Genomic DNA, 17124 nt, shown 5'->3' on the forward strand with positions numbered 1-17124 from the left:
TTTCTTTACCCCAGATTCTGGGGGAATTCAAGAAAGCTTTGAGCTATATTTCCAAGCTCAAGATCCAAACTTCAACTGTGGTCAATTAAGGCTGCAAATACAAGCCATCTAGGAATAAACTTCACCTACTTCTCAAAGTACGTTCCTAACAACTTGAGAATTCCCAATTATTAGGGTTGTTTGAGGAAATGGAAACTTTAATATCACAATTTGCATTATGTGATGATCATGTTTCCTGTTTGGAAAAGTCTCTTCTTTCTCCTCTTTCTTACTCCCTCCCTGTGATCCCCTGCCCCCAGTCTAGGAGGCTAATTGTAGCCTAAGGGGGGAAAAATGTTTTTACCAGCTAGTAGAAGTGAGTCCTGGGCCTGGGGTGATGAGCAGTCTGCTCCAAGGCTAGAGTTTGCTGGGTGTATGGGCGGGTCACCAGGTGATAGAGATCACAGGTCCAAATTGCTGGAGCAGAGAAGTAGGCAATAGGTGAGCCAGGCCAGGCAGGAAGGGTGGGCAGGACTGAGACCAGGTGAGCAAGAGACCACAGGGGTGGGAAGGGCCGGGAACAGGTCTGAAGAAGATGGATTTTGCCAGCAGAAGCTGATCAAGGGCAAACAGGCTCACGTGTGCTGATCAAGATGCTTTTCTGAAAAGCCTTGGAGAAACTTGGCTTAAAAATGACTATCTAGGCTATCTTTTTTTTTTATTTTTTGAGAAGTTCTTTTGTCCCATTAGGTTGTCAACTGTTATAATTAAATTTTTTTTTAGTTTCTAGTAATAAAAGTATTATATTTTTACAGGTTTATTAAAGATTAAGAAATAAAGAAAATATGAAATAAGAAAGCACATTGTTAGGAGGGCCGAAAGGCCCATTCAATTTCACTTACACCACATTTTAAGAGACACATGTCTTTGGAAGAGGAAGCAGGGAGAGAGTGGGTAGGCGGATGCAGTCAGTTTAAATAATAATTTGTGATCTCAGACTCAGGGAGGTTAGAGAGAATTCTGGGAGCTAACAAGGACTTCTGGGGATTGAAGTCTGGGGCTCAAATCTCCATTTTTATAGTGTCTGCCCAGGCCATTTTGGTTAGCCACTTCGACACTCCTTTCCTGACTTTGCTTCACTGAACAGGGTAAAGCCAGACCAAGATTGCCTTTAACTGGGCAATTATACAGCGACAGGATGGAGTCAAATCAGTGTAGATCAATTCATCAAACCCCCCAATCAGTTCATCACAATAAAAAGTGACCGTAAAACAATCCTAGAAATGTTCAGGAACAAAATTATTTGGGACTAAAGCCTGACCTGCTCTCTGCAAGGAAAAGCAAAGGAAATGCTTCCCTCCTTCCAGAAGAGGAAGCAGAACCTGCAGATCCAGACTGACACCAGAGGAAAAGCTGCCCTCAGCTGCCCTGTGATTCAAGGAAGTCTCCAAGCCTCAGAGGGCTTGTCTAATGCAGTGAAGAGCCATTCAGAGCAATGGGAGGAGGAGAATCAGGAGACAGAGAGAAGATGGCTATGAAGGCTGCAGCTTTGTTAAGAGCCTGGAAAACTTTGGGGTAAAAAAGAACATTTAAGTAGCTCCATCCAGAACTCTGGGAGACACTTTGGGGAAGATAAAAGGCTGCTCCTGAAACTGGTGATGATTAAAATAGTGGAAGACATAAATTGTGGCAGATAAAAGAGTGTTTGGCTTAAATTGTGACCGCAGAAATATGTTTTCAAGACAGTGTCTGTTTTTAAATCAAAATATAAGCTGGTCGCCAGGGAAAAATTCCCAAATATGAAATATACCCAAGCCAACTGGGTTTTATAGAGATTTTAATTAATACAAATGAGGAATTAAAGAGAGAGAGAGAGAGAGAGAGAGAGAGAGAGAGAGAGAGAGAGAGAGAGAGAGAGAGAGAGAGAGAGAGAGAAAAGGGAATAATGAGAAAAAAGGCTAGGCCAGCTTAGGCCAGCCTTACGAGAGAGAGATCAGTCCGTCTTCAATCCACTCACCACAAGATTTGTCCCAAGCAAAATTCTAGTGTTCAGAGAGACACTAGTTCAGCTTTGCCAGCTCCATGTCCAGAGAGAGTACTTCTGAGATAGTCTCCAAGAGAGTCCTGAGAGAGAGTCCCCTCTCTCAGCTTTTCATCTCCTTTTAAAGGGAATTTTCTCCTATGTCGGCTCCCCTAAGTTCTCACATCTACCAATCACAGTAGACGTTTTTCAAAGGACAGACCATTCTTAGTTCACACCTAAGTAGGCTTAAACTTTTGATTAAGTTCACACCAGAAAACTCTGAGTAAGTTTTCACCTCTTTGCTCCTTGTACATTCACAAGTTACCTGACCTTTATAGGTACTTAGCACCCTTTTGTATTAAATCTAAAAATAGGCACAGCTTAAGAACTTTTGCCTTACTATAAGTATGGGTTTAAGTACTTTTCATTGTTCAGCAAGGAGTTTCTTCCCCTAAAGCAGGCTTAAGTAGGGGTGGAGTAGAGTTCTCACATTCCTGATCTAAGTTCGTTCATTGTTTAAATGGGGAATGGTCTTAACCAAACCTTATGAAGTAGGATCTGAGAATTTTTTAAGGTTCACAAGCTGACCAGGGGATCCGTCCCTGGCAATGGGGTCTGAATCAGGAAAAAGCAGGAAGTGCTCCACCATTCTGACCCAGAGGACTCTCCAACCTCCTCCCCCTCACCTTGCTCCCTCCCCCACACCCTCCCCACAGCATGGCATCATCAAGTAGGACCCACAGAGAGGAAGGAGAAGGGAAACTGGTCAGAGAGGCTCCTGGTGGGGACACAGTGCAGAGCTGGCCCCGGTGTCATCCTGTGCCTCAGACCAGTCCCAGGTCAGCCTTGGTCCCTTCTCCCACCAGCCTCTGGGAGCACCATGACTCCTGCCCTCTCAGTCCTGCTGTGCTTCGGTGAGTCCTCAGCAGCCCCCACCCTAGAGGGGGTTTTAGCCACCATCAAGTCCTACCTGCCCCTCCCCCACCTCCACTGTGCTGAGGAGAAACTTTCCTCCAGAGAAGGGGAGTGACAAGTCTAAGGTCACACAGCAAGGGTGGGGTTGGGAGGAGAGAATCTGGGACTCTTGGAGGGGTCTCCTGGGCTCCAGCCTCCTTCCCTCACAGCAGCCCTAAGCCCTGGCCCTGAGCTGTCTCTCTCCTTCCTGTGGGGATGCTGGGGGAGCTGAGAGTAATCAGGGTCTTCTCTGCCAGGGCTGTGTCTGTGCAAGAGGACAAGGACCCAGGCAGCAGGTGAGTCCTGCCCCCCACAATGCCCATGCCCAGAGGACACAACTGATCCAGGGGAGGGAGCTGGGAAAGGTCTGGGCTGGGCTGACAGTCTATAGAGAGGGGACCCGGGGTGGGGGTGGGGTACCTACAGAAGGGGGATCCCCTGGACCTAACAGCTCTCCTTTCCTCCCAGACAGACTCCCCAAACCCTCCCTCAGGGCAGAGAATGGCTCTGTGGTGCCACAAGGGGGAGCTGTGACCCTCAGGTGCACGGGATCATGGGAGGCTGTACAGTGGTATCTGGTGAAAAAGGGAGAATCCAGATGGTCAGAGATGAAAGCCATGAGACAAGCTGGAAATGAGGGCGAGTTTTCCCTCCCATCAGTGACATCACATGATGCCGGGCCCTACCGATGCCGCTACAGACATTCATCCTATGGGTGGTCAGGGTTCAGTGACCCCCTGGAGCTGGTGGTGACAGGTAAGGCAGATCCTCCTCCCAGGCAGGGCTGGCTCAGGGTCTCCACAGCTCTGGGTCCCTCCCCAGCCCAGCCTGGCCCTGAGTGTCCCTCTGGCTCTGCCCTTCCTGGCTTCTCCCCTGTGTCTGCCTCAGCTCTCCCTCTGGGGGTGGGAGAAGAGGGGAGGAACCAGCATTTCTGAAGCACCTACTATGTGCCAAACACATTATCCTTGTTGTCTCATTGGATCCTCACAACAGCTCTGCCAGCTCAGGGCTAGTGTGATCCCCATTTTACAGATGAGGAATCTGAGGCAGAGAGGAAGTGAGATACCTATTTGCGAGGGCTGGATTTGAACTCAGGCTTTTCTGACTCCAGGCCCAGGACTCTCTCCAATGCCCAATGAGCTTCCTCACTCAGCTCCCATCTTGGGGCCAGATAGGAGTCAGGAGAGGCTCAGGGTGGACCTCAGGAGACCAGTCAGAGCTGGGGGCTCCCTGGGGATAGGCCAGGGCTAGTGAGACATCTCCCAGTGCCAGCCCTGCCCCTCCCAGAGCCAGGAGAGAGCAGAGGGTGGAGCTGCTGCTGCCCAGGATCCTCTCCCAGCCCAGACCTGGAGGAGAGTGTTGATGGGGATCAGGAGGCACAGCGGAGCATCTACCTCTTCTTCTCAGCCTCTTGCAGATGATCATGCAGGCTCCCTCCCCCTCCTTACCCACCCTCCTTCTCTCTTCTCTCCCCCCTCCTCCTCTTTCTTTTCTCCCTCCCACCTTGTTCACCTCGGCCCCTTTCACTCTCTCCTCCCCTCACTCTCCTCATTCCTGGCCCCAGAGCTGTCCAAGGTCTTTCTCTCCCCTCACACAGCTGACATTTGCCCTCTCACAGCTGAACCTCCCAGCCCAGCCCAGCCCCTTCCCTGCCCCAGGGCTGCTCTAACTCAAACTCCAGGGTCTCCCCTCCCCCCCCCCCCAGGCCTCTCTGCCCCGCCCTCCCTGGCAGCCCTGCCCAGCTCTGAGGTGGCCTCAGGACAGAGCGTGACCCTGCAGTGTCTGTCAGAGCTATATTATGGGTGGTTCACTCTGTGCAAGGATGGAGAAGAGATCAGCTGAGGCAGGACCTGGAGCCATGGAAGGGGGCGTCAGACTTACTTCTTCTTCCCTGCTGTGACTCTGACCAACAATGGCACTTACCGATGCTTCGGCTTTTATAGTTCTTCCCCCTCTCTGTGGTCCTCCCCCAACGCCCCCCTGGTGCTCCAGGTCTCAGGTGAGGCAGCCCCAGCCCCTCCCAGGCTCCCTTTCTGCCCTGGGGCATCTCCCTGCATGCTCAGGCCTGTCCCAGGGGACCCCAGAGGCCAGTGGGGCTGAGGGAAGAGGAGGCTCAGAGAGAAATGCACTGGGTCATCCTCAGAGAGTGTAGACCATGAGGTCTCTCCTCATGACCCCTCTAGACACGCCCCATCAGCTGCCCATGTAGTCATGTTGGTCCCAAGCACAGACAGTTTTTTATTCAGTCCCAGGAAGGGTTGTGAGGAGGAAAAGAGGAGGACAGAACAGACCTGAGGTGGGGGGTAAGAAATGGAGAGAGGGGAGGCATGATAAACACCCCCAGACCCCTCCTTCTCCTCTCCCTGTTCCAGGCACCTCAAAGGATCCTCACCTCCCCCAACGATCTGCGACTCCCTCAGCTCTGACATCTCCCCCACCCAGTGAGTCTGTCTGAGGACAGGGTGGGGGTCTCTCTCTCTCTTCCCCCCATTGTTGTCCACCTTCAGTCTAGGCTTGTTTGAGTCCCAGTTTCTCACAGGAAACCAAGGCAAGAGGAGGGCTTGAGAAAAGGGACAGGGACAGAAGAAACATCAGGCTGGGGAAGATGGAAGAGCAGGGATGGTCAGGGAGGGGGGAAGAGAGGGGCACAGGAACCCCCACCCTTCTCCCTTCTCCCCCCTGCCCCAGGAGCCCCAGGGCCCTCCCTCCCCTCATCCACACAGCCATAGCTAGAACTAGGGGGCTGGGAGCTCTGCTTCTCCCTGGCTTCCCCAGTATAGAGGGAGGTGGGCCTCCTCAGGTGCCGCACCCCAATTTCCCTGAGCTGGAAGCACCAGAGGGCCCTCCTCCCCCTCCTCCCTCCTCTGCCCAGTTCAGCCTCCCACTGATCCAGCACAGTCTCAGGGTTCAGGTCCCAAGCCAGGAGGGCAACCTCAGGGCCCTGCAGTCAGCCAGGACAAGCAGTCCTGAGGAGGATTCAGAGGGTCCCTCCCAGAGCCCCCCAGGATCTTAGACAGGGGTCCCAGGAATCATAGGCGCATCATGTCTCAGAAGTAGCCCAGGAGAGATTCTGAGCAAGTCTGGGCAGAGCTGTGCTCACACCATGTCTCCAGACCCTCCAGCTCTCCAGCCCTCTCTGGACCCCCCTGCAGAGCCCCTAACCCTGCCCTTTCCTCATCCCCAGGGACCTCCTCTCCAAGCCCCAAGTCCAAGAATGGACTCACAGGTGAGTACCGGGAGGGTTCCCAACAGAGAGTGGAGGAAGGCAGGGGAGCTGATATTCTATCCAGGGTCTCCTCATTTCCCACCAATCCTCCTAAATGTCCTTCTAATTCTCTCCCTCCTCTGGGGATTTACCTAGGCTGTGCCCCCTGCCTGGAATGCTCTGCTTCCTCATCTATACCTCTTACTATGCAAAGGTGTCTCTGAGACTAAGCTTAGGAGTCACCTCCCACACGAAGTCTTTCCTGATCTACATTTGTCCCATTCCCCTGTTATTAATTATCCCACTCCTCAGAGGAGACCAAGTGATTTTTATAGGGGGTAACAGCAATGCAGGACAATGTGAGCCCCTGGAGGGCAGGAACTATTCTCTTTTCTCTTTGTATCCTCTTGGCCTGGCACAGGATCTAGCCCCAGGTGGGTGAGTCATAGAAGTCTGGAGAACTGAATGACTGAGTGAGCCTGGGGGGGTCCCTGAGGACAGGGCTGGGTCTCCTCCCCTCACCCTGGGGCATCTCAGACCCCAGGGCTGGGTCTCTCTTCCCCTTGGACAGGGGCCTCCACAAACATCAGTATTATTCTGTCTCTCCATCCTTGGTCTTCATCTTCAGCTTCCTCAGGTCTCTCCTGCCTCCAAGCAGGCATCCTGGTGGGCATCTCAGCCTTCCTCGTCCTGACCTTCCTCTTCCTCTCTCTCCTTTGCCTTCACCGCCATTGTTATCAGCCCAGACTAGGTGAGTTCTTGGGGTTGGGGGTCACCTCAGGGTGAGGATCTGATGGGCTAAGCTATGTCCCCCTAAAGCCTGACTCCCCCCCCCTTACAGGGAAAGGGAACAAAGACACAGACATCAAGACCACCAGGAGGTAGGAGCTCTGACATACCACACATTCCTCCTAGACCACCCCAATATACTTCCCCCCTTTACGAACCCCCCCAACTTTCTGTGTCTTCCTCCTCCACAGATCAGAACAAGTAGGGACCAACCTAGAGGAGACTGTGTGTGAGTGACAGGGATGCAGGGCAGGAGGGCCTGGGCTGTGAGAGGGCAAAGCCTGCCCTGGGGAGAACCAGCATCCTGGCCCCTCATCCCTTCTTTTGTATCCAGATGCTGCTGTGAATGATGACACACAGACAGAGGAGGCCAGACAAGAGGGCACAGCTGTGAGTCACTCATATCTCTCCTTTGCTCAGAGATGTCCTTATGGAGGGAAGAGAGGGGGAGACCTTCCCCCAGGTCACACTCAGCTGGGAGGACTGCTGGGCTCAGGGTCCTGCCCCTCCTGCCCCAATGTCCCCTCAGTCCCCTCACCTCCTCCTGCTTCCTCTTCTCCCATCAGGCTCTCCAAAGAGAGGCCCCTCAGGAAGTGACCTACGCCCAGCTGGACCACAAAAGCCTCAAGAGTGGGGCTGAGCCTCTTCCCCAATCTGGCCCAGTGGAGTCCAGTGTATATGCTGTCCTCCAGTGAGCTTCAGCCAAGCCTGGGGGACCAGAGGAAGAAGATGCTCCTTCATACATTCTCCCTCTGCTTCCTGAGGGCAGACCCTGTCCTACCTCATCCCCAAGACACCCTGCCATTAGCATCTCGGCTTGTCACCCCAAGAGGAAAAGCAGAAATACAAGGCTCCCCTTTACCATCTGAGTGAGTTCTGAGCAGGGTTCCAGGAAGAGAGAAGTTTAACATGTCAGGAAGGACTTTCAAATGAGCCTCCTCCTTCCCACCCAGCTTTACTGTCTGTTTCTTTATCTCTGTAATGTGTCATGGAAATCACTTAAAAGACTGATATATATTAATTTAAGGTCGCCAAGGAATTCAGCTATGTAATTCCTAAATGAAACCCAAGTCAGCAGTCAACCTTTTATGGAGTTTTTAATTACAAACAGGAGGAAGAAAGGTATGAGAGAGAGAGAGAGAGAGAGAGAGAGAGAGAGAGAGAGAGAGAGAGAGAGAGAGAGAGAGAGAGAGAGAGAGAGAGAAAGGGGAGAGAAGGGAATAGGGCTTAAATACCCCCTCTGCTTAGGCTGGGCCAAAGGCCCAAGCCCTTAGATAGCTGAGGCAAAGAAAAGAGATCAGTCCCTATCACTCACGTGACCAAAATGGAGAAACAGTCTCAGGGGCCTCCACCTCCAGCTTCCTTCAGAGCAAACCCTCCTCTCAGACCTCTCCAGGAGCTCTCCCTCCAGGACCTCTCTCCTCTCAGACTCCTTCAGAGCAAAACCTCTCAGAGCAAAACCTCCTCAGAGCAAAACCTCCTCCTCCTCCTCCTCAGACCCGGCTATCTTTAAGGAAACCATCTAAGTTCCCTCCCCTCAGTTCTCACATCTACCAATCACTGTAGATGTCTCCCCTGTGCTAATGTGGCTCTAGCTTAACCCAGGACCGCCCAGAGGTCTGGGCTTTGCACATGTCTGTTGGAGGTCATATTCTCAAATAATTAAATTTTGATCTATGTTGCAGTCCTTCCTAAATCCTGTTAGGACTGAGAGGGGTGGAGATTGTATTTTCCAAGACCTGGTTCTGTCATTCCAAGTATCTCTATTGTATCAATTCTAAAATCAATCATGACTCAAAGAGCTTCCTGTTCTATGCTTAAGCATAGGTCAAAGCCCTTTCCATTGTTCAGCAAAAGGTTTCTGTCCTAAAGTAGTCTTAAGTAGGGAGGAGAAGGACCCTCCCATGCCAAGGGTTTTCACATTCCAATAGAGTTCTTACTATCAGTAGGAAATTTTTCAAGTATGAAATTTCCCAATGGGGAAATTTCCAACATTCATAAGTCTAAGAAATTTTAAGGTTTACAGTAATTGGATTGTATCTTCTGTTAAACCTTTTGGGACTTCCTTTGGAGGACACCCTGAAACCCCCAATGATGTGTTAACCTATAATAAACGGGTCAGGGACAAGCTGATCTCGGTCACTCTTGTCTCCCTGACTGACTCCACACTAGATCTGTCTCTGGCTCTCTTGTCTCTCATTCACTCTATGCAGCTCCATTTCCTGGCTTAAGCCCATTTCCCTATTCCATTTCCCCAGTCCTTGGCTTCCTTTCTAGGGTGTTAGAATCCACGCAGATCTTTGAGAGGGCTAGAATGTTTCACCATGGGATGCTGGGAGAGAAAGGACTTTCCTCTGAGCAGAACATGCTCCCTGGAATGCTGGGTCCCTCAACATCCACTGAGGGACCGAATGATGATTACAAATAGGGAATTGTCTGGGTCCTCCCCACAATGGATCTGCCATTACACTGTAGAGGGGGAATATGCTGTATAAGAGGGGGCAGAGCCTACTTACCTCTAGAGAGGAGGGGGAGGCTGGCCCTCAGGGGAGGAGGGGGATTGTCTGGGTGCCCCAAACCCCCAAGCACCTGCCCAGGCTAAATGTCCCAGAACTTACAAACACTTTCTGTAGCCTCATGTTGTGGGTACTAAAGTTGAACTCCTGGGGTTCTGGAAAGATACCGTTTGCTAGAATACAAGACTGAAACTTAGCTTTAAAAAAAGGAGAAATTTATGAATTTAGAAAGTAATGTTGAGAATGGCCAGGATGATAGTATAGGTGGAGCAGCAAGATGAAAGCCTGCTCCCAGAATCCATCAACTCTGGGGATTACATAATCTTCATAACAGTGAGACCTCTGTAATGGTGAGGACATGATTCTAGAGCGGTAAGCATTCAGGCATTGTTTGGGGTGGGGCTTGGTCATCTGACCAGATTCTGCCTGAAGACCCTCACAGTTTAGGGGACAGATGGATGTCTGAGATACAATCCGATGATAACCTGGAGGTGCATCTCTCTGTCCATCTCAAATCCAAAGGGCAGTTCAAGAAGGAGAATCCTCTCAGGGTCTGATAGAAGTTATCAGATGTTCTTGGGTTAGGAGTGACAAGGACAGAAGGCAGCAAAGGAATTTCCATGCTTACAGTTTGACTGAGCTTAGGGGTTCGATGCCCACGACACTCAGACTAGTCAGCAAATTCTGCTAAATCAAGGAACGTTTCTGACAGCCCCTGCTCTGCTTGCCTTGGCCCAGATTCCCTCCTCACAGGCTGGGGTTCATCCAAATACAGCATCCCCCAAATCTATACACAGTGTGGCCCATCAATTAGTCTTTTCATAGACTTTCAGAGTTACCTAAAGAGGCCTGGAATTGGAGATGAAGGACCAGGGGTTGCACCTGGCTCTGCTATTTGCCTGGGCCAGTCCCTTTCCTTGTGCTGATTTCACGTTCCTCCTCCTACCAATAAATACCAATTAGTCTGGCTCCCCATCACTACAGATCCTGGAGTGTTCTTGCCTATAGAATTCTAGTCAGCTAGATGGGACAAGCTAGGAGGGAAGACCACAGCTCAAATGCTCCTTCCAGAAGTGCATCTATTTTAGGGAAGATTCTCCCTTCACCCACCCCAGACCCACAATACTTCTGGGCTGTCCCTTCTCCTCTTCCTAAAGGAAAATCCAGATTTTAAGTTCTCCTAAATACACTCACCCCCATAATGAAAAGTTGGCTTCTGACTGAAGTCGAATCCTTTGTTTATTTATTCTACATGTTGATACAATTTTAATATTCATTTTCTGATGTTTTGCACTCCTCTCTTCCTCTTCCCCAAGATGGCAAGTAGCATGACATGTGCTGTCCATGGTGATCATTCAATAAATATTTCTGCATTTGGAGAAGGAATTTCATTCCCTCCCCCTCCTGGATTACCAAACTGGTTCATCCCATTTTTCACATGTCAGTGCTGTGTCCATGAATGGAAATAAAAGGATGTAGATGGAGCCCACCAGCCTCTACTTCCCTGAGCAGGCAGGAGCATCCTGCAAGATGAGCTACACGTGGTCAGTCTTAGAGCAAGGAAAAGACTTTAAATCTATGCTTATCTACCTTTTCTATTTCAAGTGATTATTAATAAACTTTATGGAAAATAAAAACTTGAAGACATTCATTTTCATCTAACAGAATGGCAACCACTATTAGAAAAAGAATTCTTAATTTTCTGAAAAAGTTTTTGAGGCTATAGAATAGGCTCCTGCTTGCTCTCCCTGCTTTCATGGACACACTTTTGCTGAGAAAGATAAGCTCAGCCTCAGCTGCTGCCAATCCCCACTTTTTAGCTTGGATAAGGGTGGGGTGTGGGAGGAAGGAGCCCAAGCATGGAGGTTTGCACAGATGGACCCTAGATTGAACCCAACCAAAAATCCACGTGAATAGAAGCAGCTCTGGGACCCAGCAGGAACCCCTCACCCTTCCCAGCTCCCTGACTGCCTGCACCTTCCCCAGTCCCAAACCTACTTGGGCTCCTTCCTCCCATTAAAACAAAGATTCCAAAGACTATAAACTCGGGCCCATGTTCTTCTGGTCCTGCTTTTTTTACTCTCCTTCATTTCCTGTGGGACATCCTGCTGAAACGTTACTTTAAAAAGACTTTATGACAGAGAAGATGCACCAGTAATAACCAGATAGAGATTGTCTAACCCAGAAAGTGATCTCTTTCATGAAGAAGCTCTTCTGTATAAAAGCTACATATCTGGGCCCATTAGAGGGGAAGAGGGACCCCTCTTCAGACAGCTGGGAATGGCTGAATCCAGAGGGACCAGCAGTGATGGGTGCTCTTACCTGTGAGTTGTCTAACATGTTTTTTGGAAGGATGGAGAGATTCGATCTCAGGTCTGGCCCATCTTTTAGGAGAGGGGATGAGCCAGTAGCCACACATGAATGCACAGACACTGAAGTGCCACTGCACTCTCTGCTCTCTGAGAGGAGACATGGAGCTGCTGTTCTAGCTATTTACCTCTGCCCAGAGACATCTGTGGTGTCCTGGTAAGAGGCAGAAGAAAAGGCATTTCCTTTGCTGCTCTGGGGGAGGAGGGAGCCTTGGCTTCCACTAACCAGCTTATTTCCTCTCCTTCAAATATTGGTCAGGCAAAGGGCAGTAAGAAATAGTGCCTAGCTAGTAACAGCATTTAATCAAGCAAAACACTAGAAATGGAAAAGTTCTATGATTAGTGTGTGGAAATCAGCAGCCTGAACCTGGGTCCAGGCTAAGGTCTGATCATCAGCTTCTGCTGACCACTGCCCCATCCCAGTGCCTCATTCTCTTCACCAGCCTCTTGGGTGAACGAATAGATGCAGGCCTGACACACCTTCCTCTGCAGCAAACCTTAGAGGACTGTAAGCTTTTCTGCCCATCTGCTACCCATTATTGCCACCACAGTTTTTAATATAATTTATGAATTTACTATTAAAATTCCCAGTTAACTCCCCCAGGTTTTCATTGATCAGTTCTTTCTCTGGGGATGGACATACACGAGTCATTCTTCCAACTACATTTCTGTTGCTATATGTGGCTGGTTCTGCCCTTTTCGCTCTTTGAAATTTCATGTAGGTCGTTCTTTGTTTTTCCAGAATTAACCTGCTCTTCATTTCTTACAGTACTGGGTCCTCTTTCCTTTGTACCTGATCACCTAAGGAAAGAAATGGAATAGTGCTGGGTCAAAGAGATATACACAGATTTGTAATTCTTTGAGCCTAATTCCAGATTGCTCTCCAACATGGTTAGATCAGTTCACAATTCCACCAACCATGTATGTGTCTCCATTTCCCCACATTCCCTACAACATATAACAACCATTCCTATTTTTCTCTCTATCCCATGTTGTCACTAGAGTCAAGAAAATCATAGAAGAAACATGGACTCTTCTAAGTATTTATTGACAATGGTGGGGAAATAACAAGAACTGGAGCTTTTTTTTTAACCCTTATCTTCTGTCAAAGTATAAATCCTGAGTCAGAAGTGTAGCAAAGCTAGGAAGATGAGATAAGTAACTTCTCAAGGATAACACAGCTAGAAAATGTCTGAGGCCAGATTTGAACTCAGGTCTTTCCAACTCTAAGCCTGGCACTCTAGTCATGGTACTATCTGGCTACCCCTAGGACTCTGGTTTTAAAGCCAGAGGAAGGGGCTGGTTTTGTCTCTTTTGATCTGTAGTGTGTGCTTTGTTGACCATTTCCCATGTAGTGCCTCCCAACTTTCACAGGATGCCCAGATAAGCACCAACATCACAGGATTGAACTGCCACTCTCAGTCTCCTCAAGGTGCCTATAGGTACCCAAATCCTCAGAGTTCCTTGGGAGTGGTGGAGGAATATATTCCTCCTGCTCTCTTGTCAAGCTCATGTGTCCCTAGCAATGGACTTCCCTTTACCTATATCAAAAGCAGACAAAACTTATCTTTTCTTCCTCCCCTTTTTAAATAAATATTAAGAAAACTTATTAAAAGTATCCAAGACTGAAGCCGTTAGACTGATCTGAAAAGGAAGCCTTTAGCACAATTTTGTTGACTATCCATTCCAAAACAATGGCCTCCTCTTCTCTTTTAGATCAGCTCAGGAAGAATCTCTTCTGAACATTCATTAGGGCAGTGACAGACAAGGGTGCTCTAATTGATTAATTTAGGGCTGGGTGACTGAGGCAGACCTAGGGTTTGTCAAAACCTTTGACAGGTGAGTGGAGGAGAATGGCCTGAGATGGGGAGAGACTTCATCCAGGCAGGTCCACCAGGGGCTGTTGCAAATAGTCCAGGTGCAAAGTAATGAAAGGATGCTATAGAATGTATGTGGCAAGTATGAGAGGAGAGAAAAGGACATCTACAGGTGTGGTGAGGACTTTCCCTGACATTGGAATGAATGTGCCATTGTGTGGCTCAAAGGAAAGTGGCCAATGTCTTCTTCCCTCTTCTTTCTCCAAGGGAGACTCATTCCTGACAGAAGATGAAGAAGGAAATTGGGGCCAGAGGCCACCATTCTGTTCACCCCAGAGAAAGGGATAATAGGCTAGAAATATATCTATCTGCTCCCCTAAATATTATTACACTAGAGGACAGCTTCTGATCATTGTTTCATCCATGTGGGAGAAGAGGACCCCAAGCTCTGTATCTCAGTCTTGGCTCCCTTCCCACCAACTACCAGTTCCATAATGAATGGATATAGCAATTAGGAAAGATATTCTTTTATCCAAATCTGAGAATAGTGAAACCAGAGCAGGCATACATAGAAGAAACAATACGAAATTGAGGAGCTCTCCTACTGCCAGCCATATAACTCAACTATGCCAAGAAAGACAGCCTTGGATATAACCCAAAGGGAAATGCCCTGAAGTCTCTAGGGTAGCAAGCTGGGGAGAGGGCCATGATGGAGTCTGCCAGCTCTTCTCTGGTGTTCCAACAGTCTTTCCTTCAGTAACCTGAGATAAAGTTGGCCTTTTCATCTTCTCTCTCCAAGCTAAAACCCTGAGCACCAGCAGTGACTGGAGGGCCAGAAGAGACTCAAGTGACTAGAAGAAAACTAAAGGTCTCTCCTCTCTCTAGCTCTCAGCAATTCTACCCTGCTTCTCACAGTACAGATTATTAATTCCCCAAAGGAAGAGAGAATTATATGCCAGTGGACTTTGGGACTCAAATGACATTCCTCCCCGAGGCTAAAATTATTCTAATTTCTTTAAAGATTGGCTTAGTCAGGTCCCAAACTAGTAAGTATACAATATAAACAAAAATACCAGCACTTTATAACAAGAAGAATGAGTTTCCTGGCATCCCAGGTAACCAATCTTTGATATAATTGAAATAAAATAAATTCTCCTTAAGAATACATGCAGTATAAATAAATTAGGTGAGCATAGAATAGAATACCTTTCAGATCTGTGGGAATGGAAGGAATTTAAGACCAAGCAAGAGATAGAGAACATTGCAAAATATAAAATGAATGACTTTAATTATATCAAATTTAAAAGTTTTTGTACAAAAATACCCAATGCCACCAAAATTAGAAAGAAAGCAACAAATTGGGAGAATATTTTTATAACAAAACTCTCTGGCAATGGTTTAATTTCCCAAGGAACTAAGTCAAATTTACAAAAAAATCAAGCCATTCTCCAATCAACAAATGGGCCAGGGACATGAATAGGCAGTTTTCACATGATGAAATCAAAACTATCAATAAGCACATGAAAAATGTTCTAAATACCTCATGATTAAAGAAATACAAATTAAAACAACTCTGAGGTACCACTTTACACCCAGCAGACTGCCCAATCCTATAGCAAAGGAAGTGATAAATGTTGGAAGGGATGTGGCAAAATTGGGACCCTAATACACTGCTGGTGGAGTTGTGAATTGGTCCAAACAATTTGGAACTGGGTGCAAAGGGCTCTAAAAGAATGCCTGCCCTATGATCTAGCCATACCACTGCTGATTTTGTAGAGATAATGAGGAAAAAGACTTGTGCAAAAATATTTATATCCATGCTTTGTGGTGACAAAAAATTGTAAAATGAGGGAGTGTCCATTGATTGGGGAATGGCTGAACAAACTGTGGTGTCTGATGGGGATGGAATACTGTTATGTTGAAAGGAATGATGAACTAGAGGAAAGCCATGTGAACTGGAAAGATCTCCAGGAACTGATGCAGAGTGAGAGGAGCAGAACCAGGAGAACATTGTACACAGACACTAATACATTATAGTGTGTAAAGGGAATTTCCCCCTCCTTGAATGCCTACCCAATTCATCACATGTTTTACGTACCAGTGCAGCATCCATGAACGTAAATAAAAGGGTGTTAGTGGAGCCCACTGGCCTCTACTTCCCTGAGCAGTCAGGACAGACTGAGGGAGGATCCTGCAGGAAGTGCTACATGTGATCAATCTTAGATTAAGAAAGAGACTTTAAATCTTCTATTTCAAGTGATTATTAATAAACTTTATGGAAAATAAGAACTTGAAAATATTAATTTGAGAGGTAGATTACTCAGAGTCTGCCTAGATAAGGTCCGAGTGCCCTCTCTTTCATCTTCTTTATTCTTAGTAAAATAAGCCATGTTATTGTGGACATTAACATGTTATTAATGATTAGACTGTTCCATGAACCAGGTGATCTTAGAGCCTTAGGTGTAGTAACACCTTCTCATTGATATTTCTCCAAGGATTTTAGAGACAAGACAATAGTCTGTGGTTCTTGCCTTTAAAAGATGTTACCACTATTAGATGAGGTCCTTCCAACTCCAGTCTTTTTCTCTGGTCTCTCATCTTCCCTCACCCTTATTGAAGGAATTCCTGGTTTTTTTTTCATATAATAACACTTTTAATAAGTGAAAAAAATGGGTGCAAAGATAAAAAAATGACCATATTAAAAATGATCTAAGAGAAAGTCCACGAATTATACAATCCAATATGATATATAAACACAGTTGATGCTTTGTATTGATTTATGTTCTAATCTGTGGATTTATTACCATCAATGTTTTTACTATTGGTGAATATGACTTTTAATTTAATAAAAGAACTTTAGGTTTTCCATAGCTTCTCTACTGATTAGCCATATTGGGTCTTTTGGTTCTTCATGGTTTCCATGTTTTAAAACTTCCAAATGATTGTCACTTGTGGACTCCCTGGCATTTTGATATCCTCCCCTAATTCTGACCTTCCTTCTTTAGCTATAACCTTTTAAGCCATTGATTTACTTTAAATCAGTCCCCTCCCTTGATAGGTTTCCCTTTCTAGCCCCTCCATTTTGTTCCCTCCCCCTCCCCCCTCTCCTTCCCTCCCTTTTTGTGTTCCCTCCCTGCCTACTGTAAAGATTAAAATTTTGGGGAGACTGAGGCAGGTAGAAATTAGTTTCTCTCTGCAAGGAGTATTATATTGTTTAGAGGTTTATTAAAGGTTAAGGATTAAAGAAAATAGAGAATAAGAAACACGTGCCTAGGCCAGAGAGGCCTAGACAAGATAATCTCACATCATGGAAGAGATGCATCTGCTCCAAAATGGAAGTCCAAAAGAGAGCCCAAAAGCCTTTGCAATCAGTTTAAATACCTTCTCCATCTCAGCCCACGTGAGAATTCAAAGCATTCTGGGGAAGTGGAGCGAGGGCTTCTGGGGATTGAAGTCCACAGTTTGAGTCTAT

At 47.3% G+C, this 17124-nt stretch overlaps 1 protein-coding gene across 1 annotated transcript in view; it reads left to right on the forward strand.

Moving 5' to 3' along the window:
• Positions 1 to 9113, forward strand: part of LOC130459040 (leukocyte immunoglobulin-like receptor subfamily B member 4) — a 77188-nt gene extending 68075 nt beyond the window's left edge. The window contains exons 4-7 of the mRNA XM_056826290.1: positions 7003 to 7042; positions 7142 to 7179; positions 7285 to 7340; positions 7517 to 9113. Of these exons, the coding sequence (XP_056682268.1) occupies positions 7003 to 7042; positions 7142 to 7179; positions 7285 to 7340; positions 7517 to 7645 (263 nt within the window). The 3' untranslated portion in view covers positions 7646 to 9113. The remainder of the gene's footprint in view (positions 1 to 7002; positions 7043 to 7141; positions 7180 to 7284; positions 7341 to 7516) is intronic.
• The last annotated feature ends 8011 nt before the right edge of the window (positions 9114 to 17124 follow it).

The sequence above is a fragment of the Monodelphis domestica genome, chromosome 4, assembly GCF_027887165.1.
Source record: "Monodelphis domestica isolate mMonDom1 chromosome 4, mMonDom1.pri, whole genome shotgun sequence".
In the NCBI taxonomy this organism is placed as follows: Eukaryota; Metazoa; Chordata; class Mammalia; order Didelphimorphia; family Didelphidae; genus Monodelphis; species Monodelphis domestica.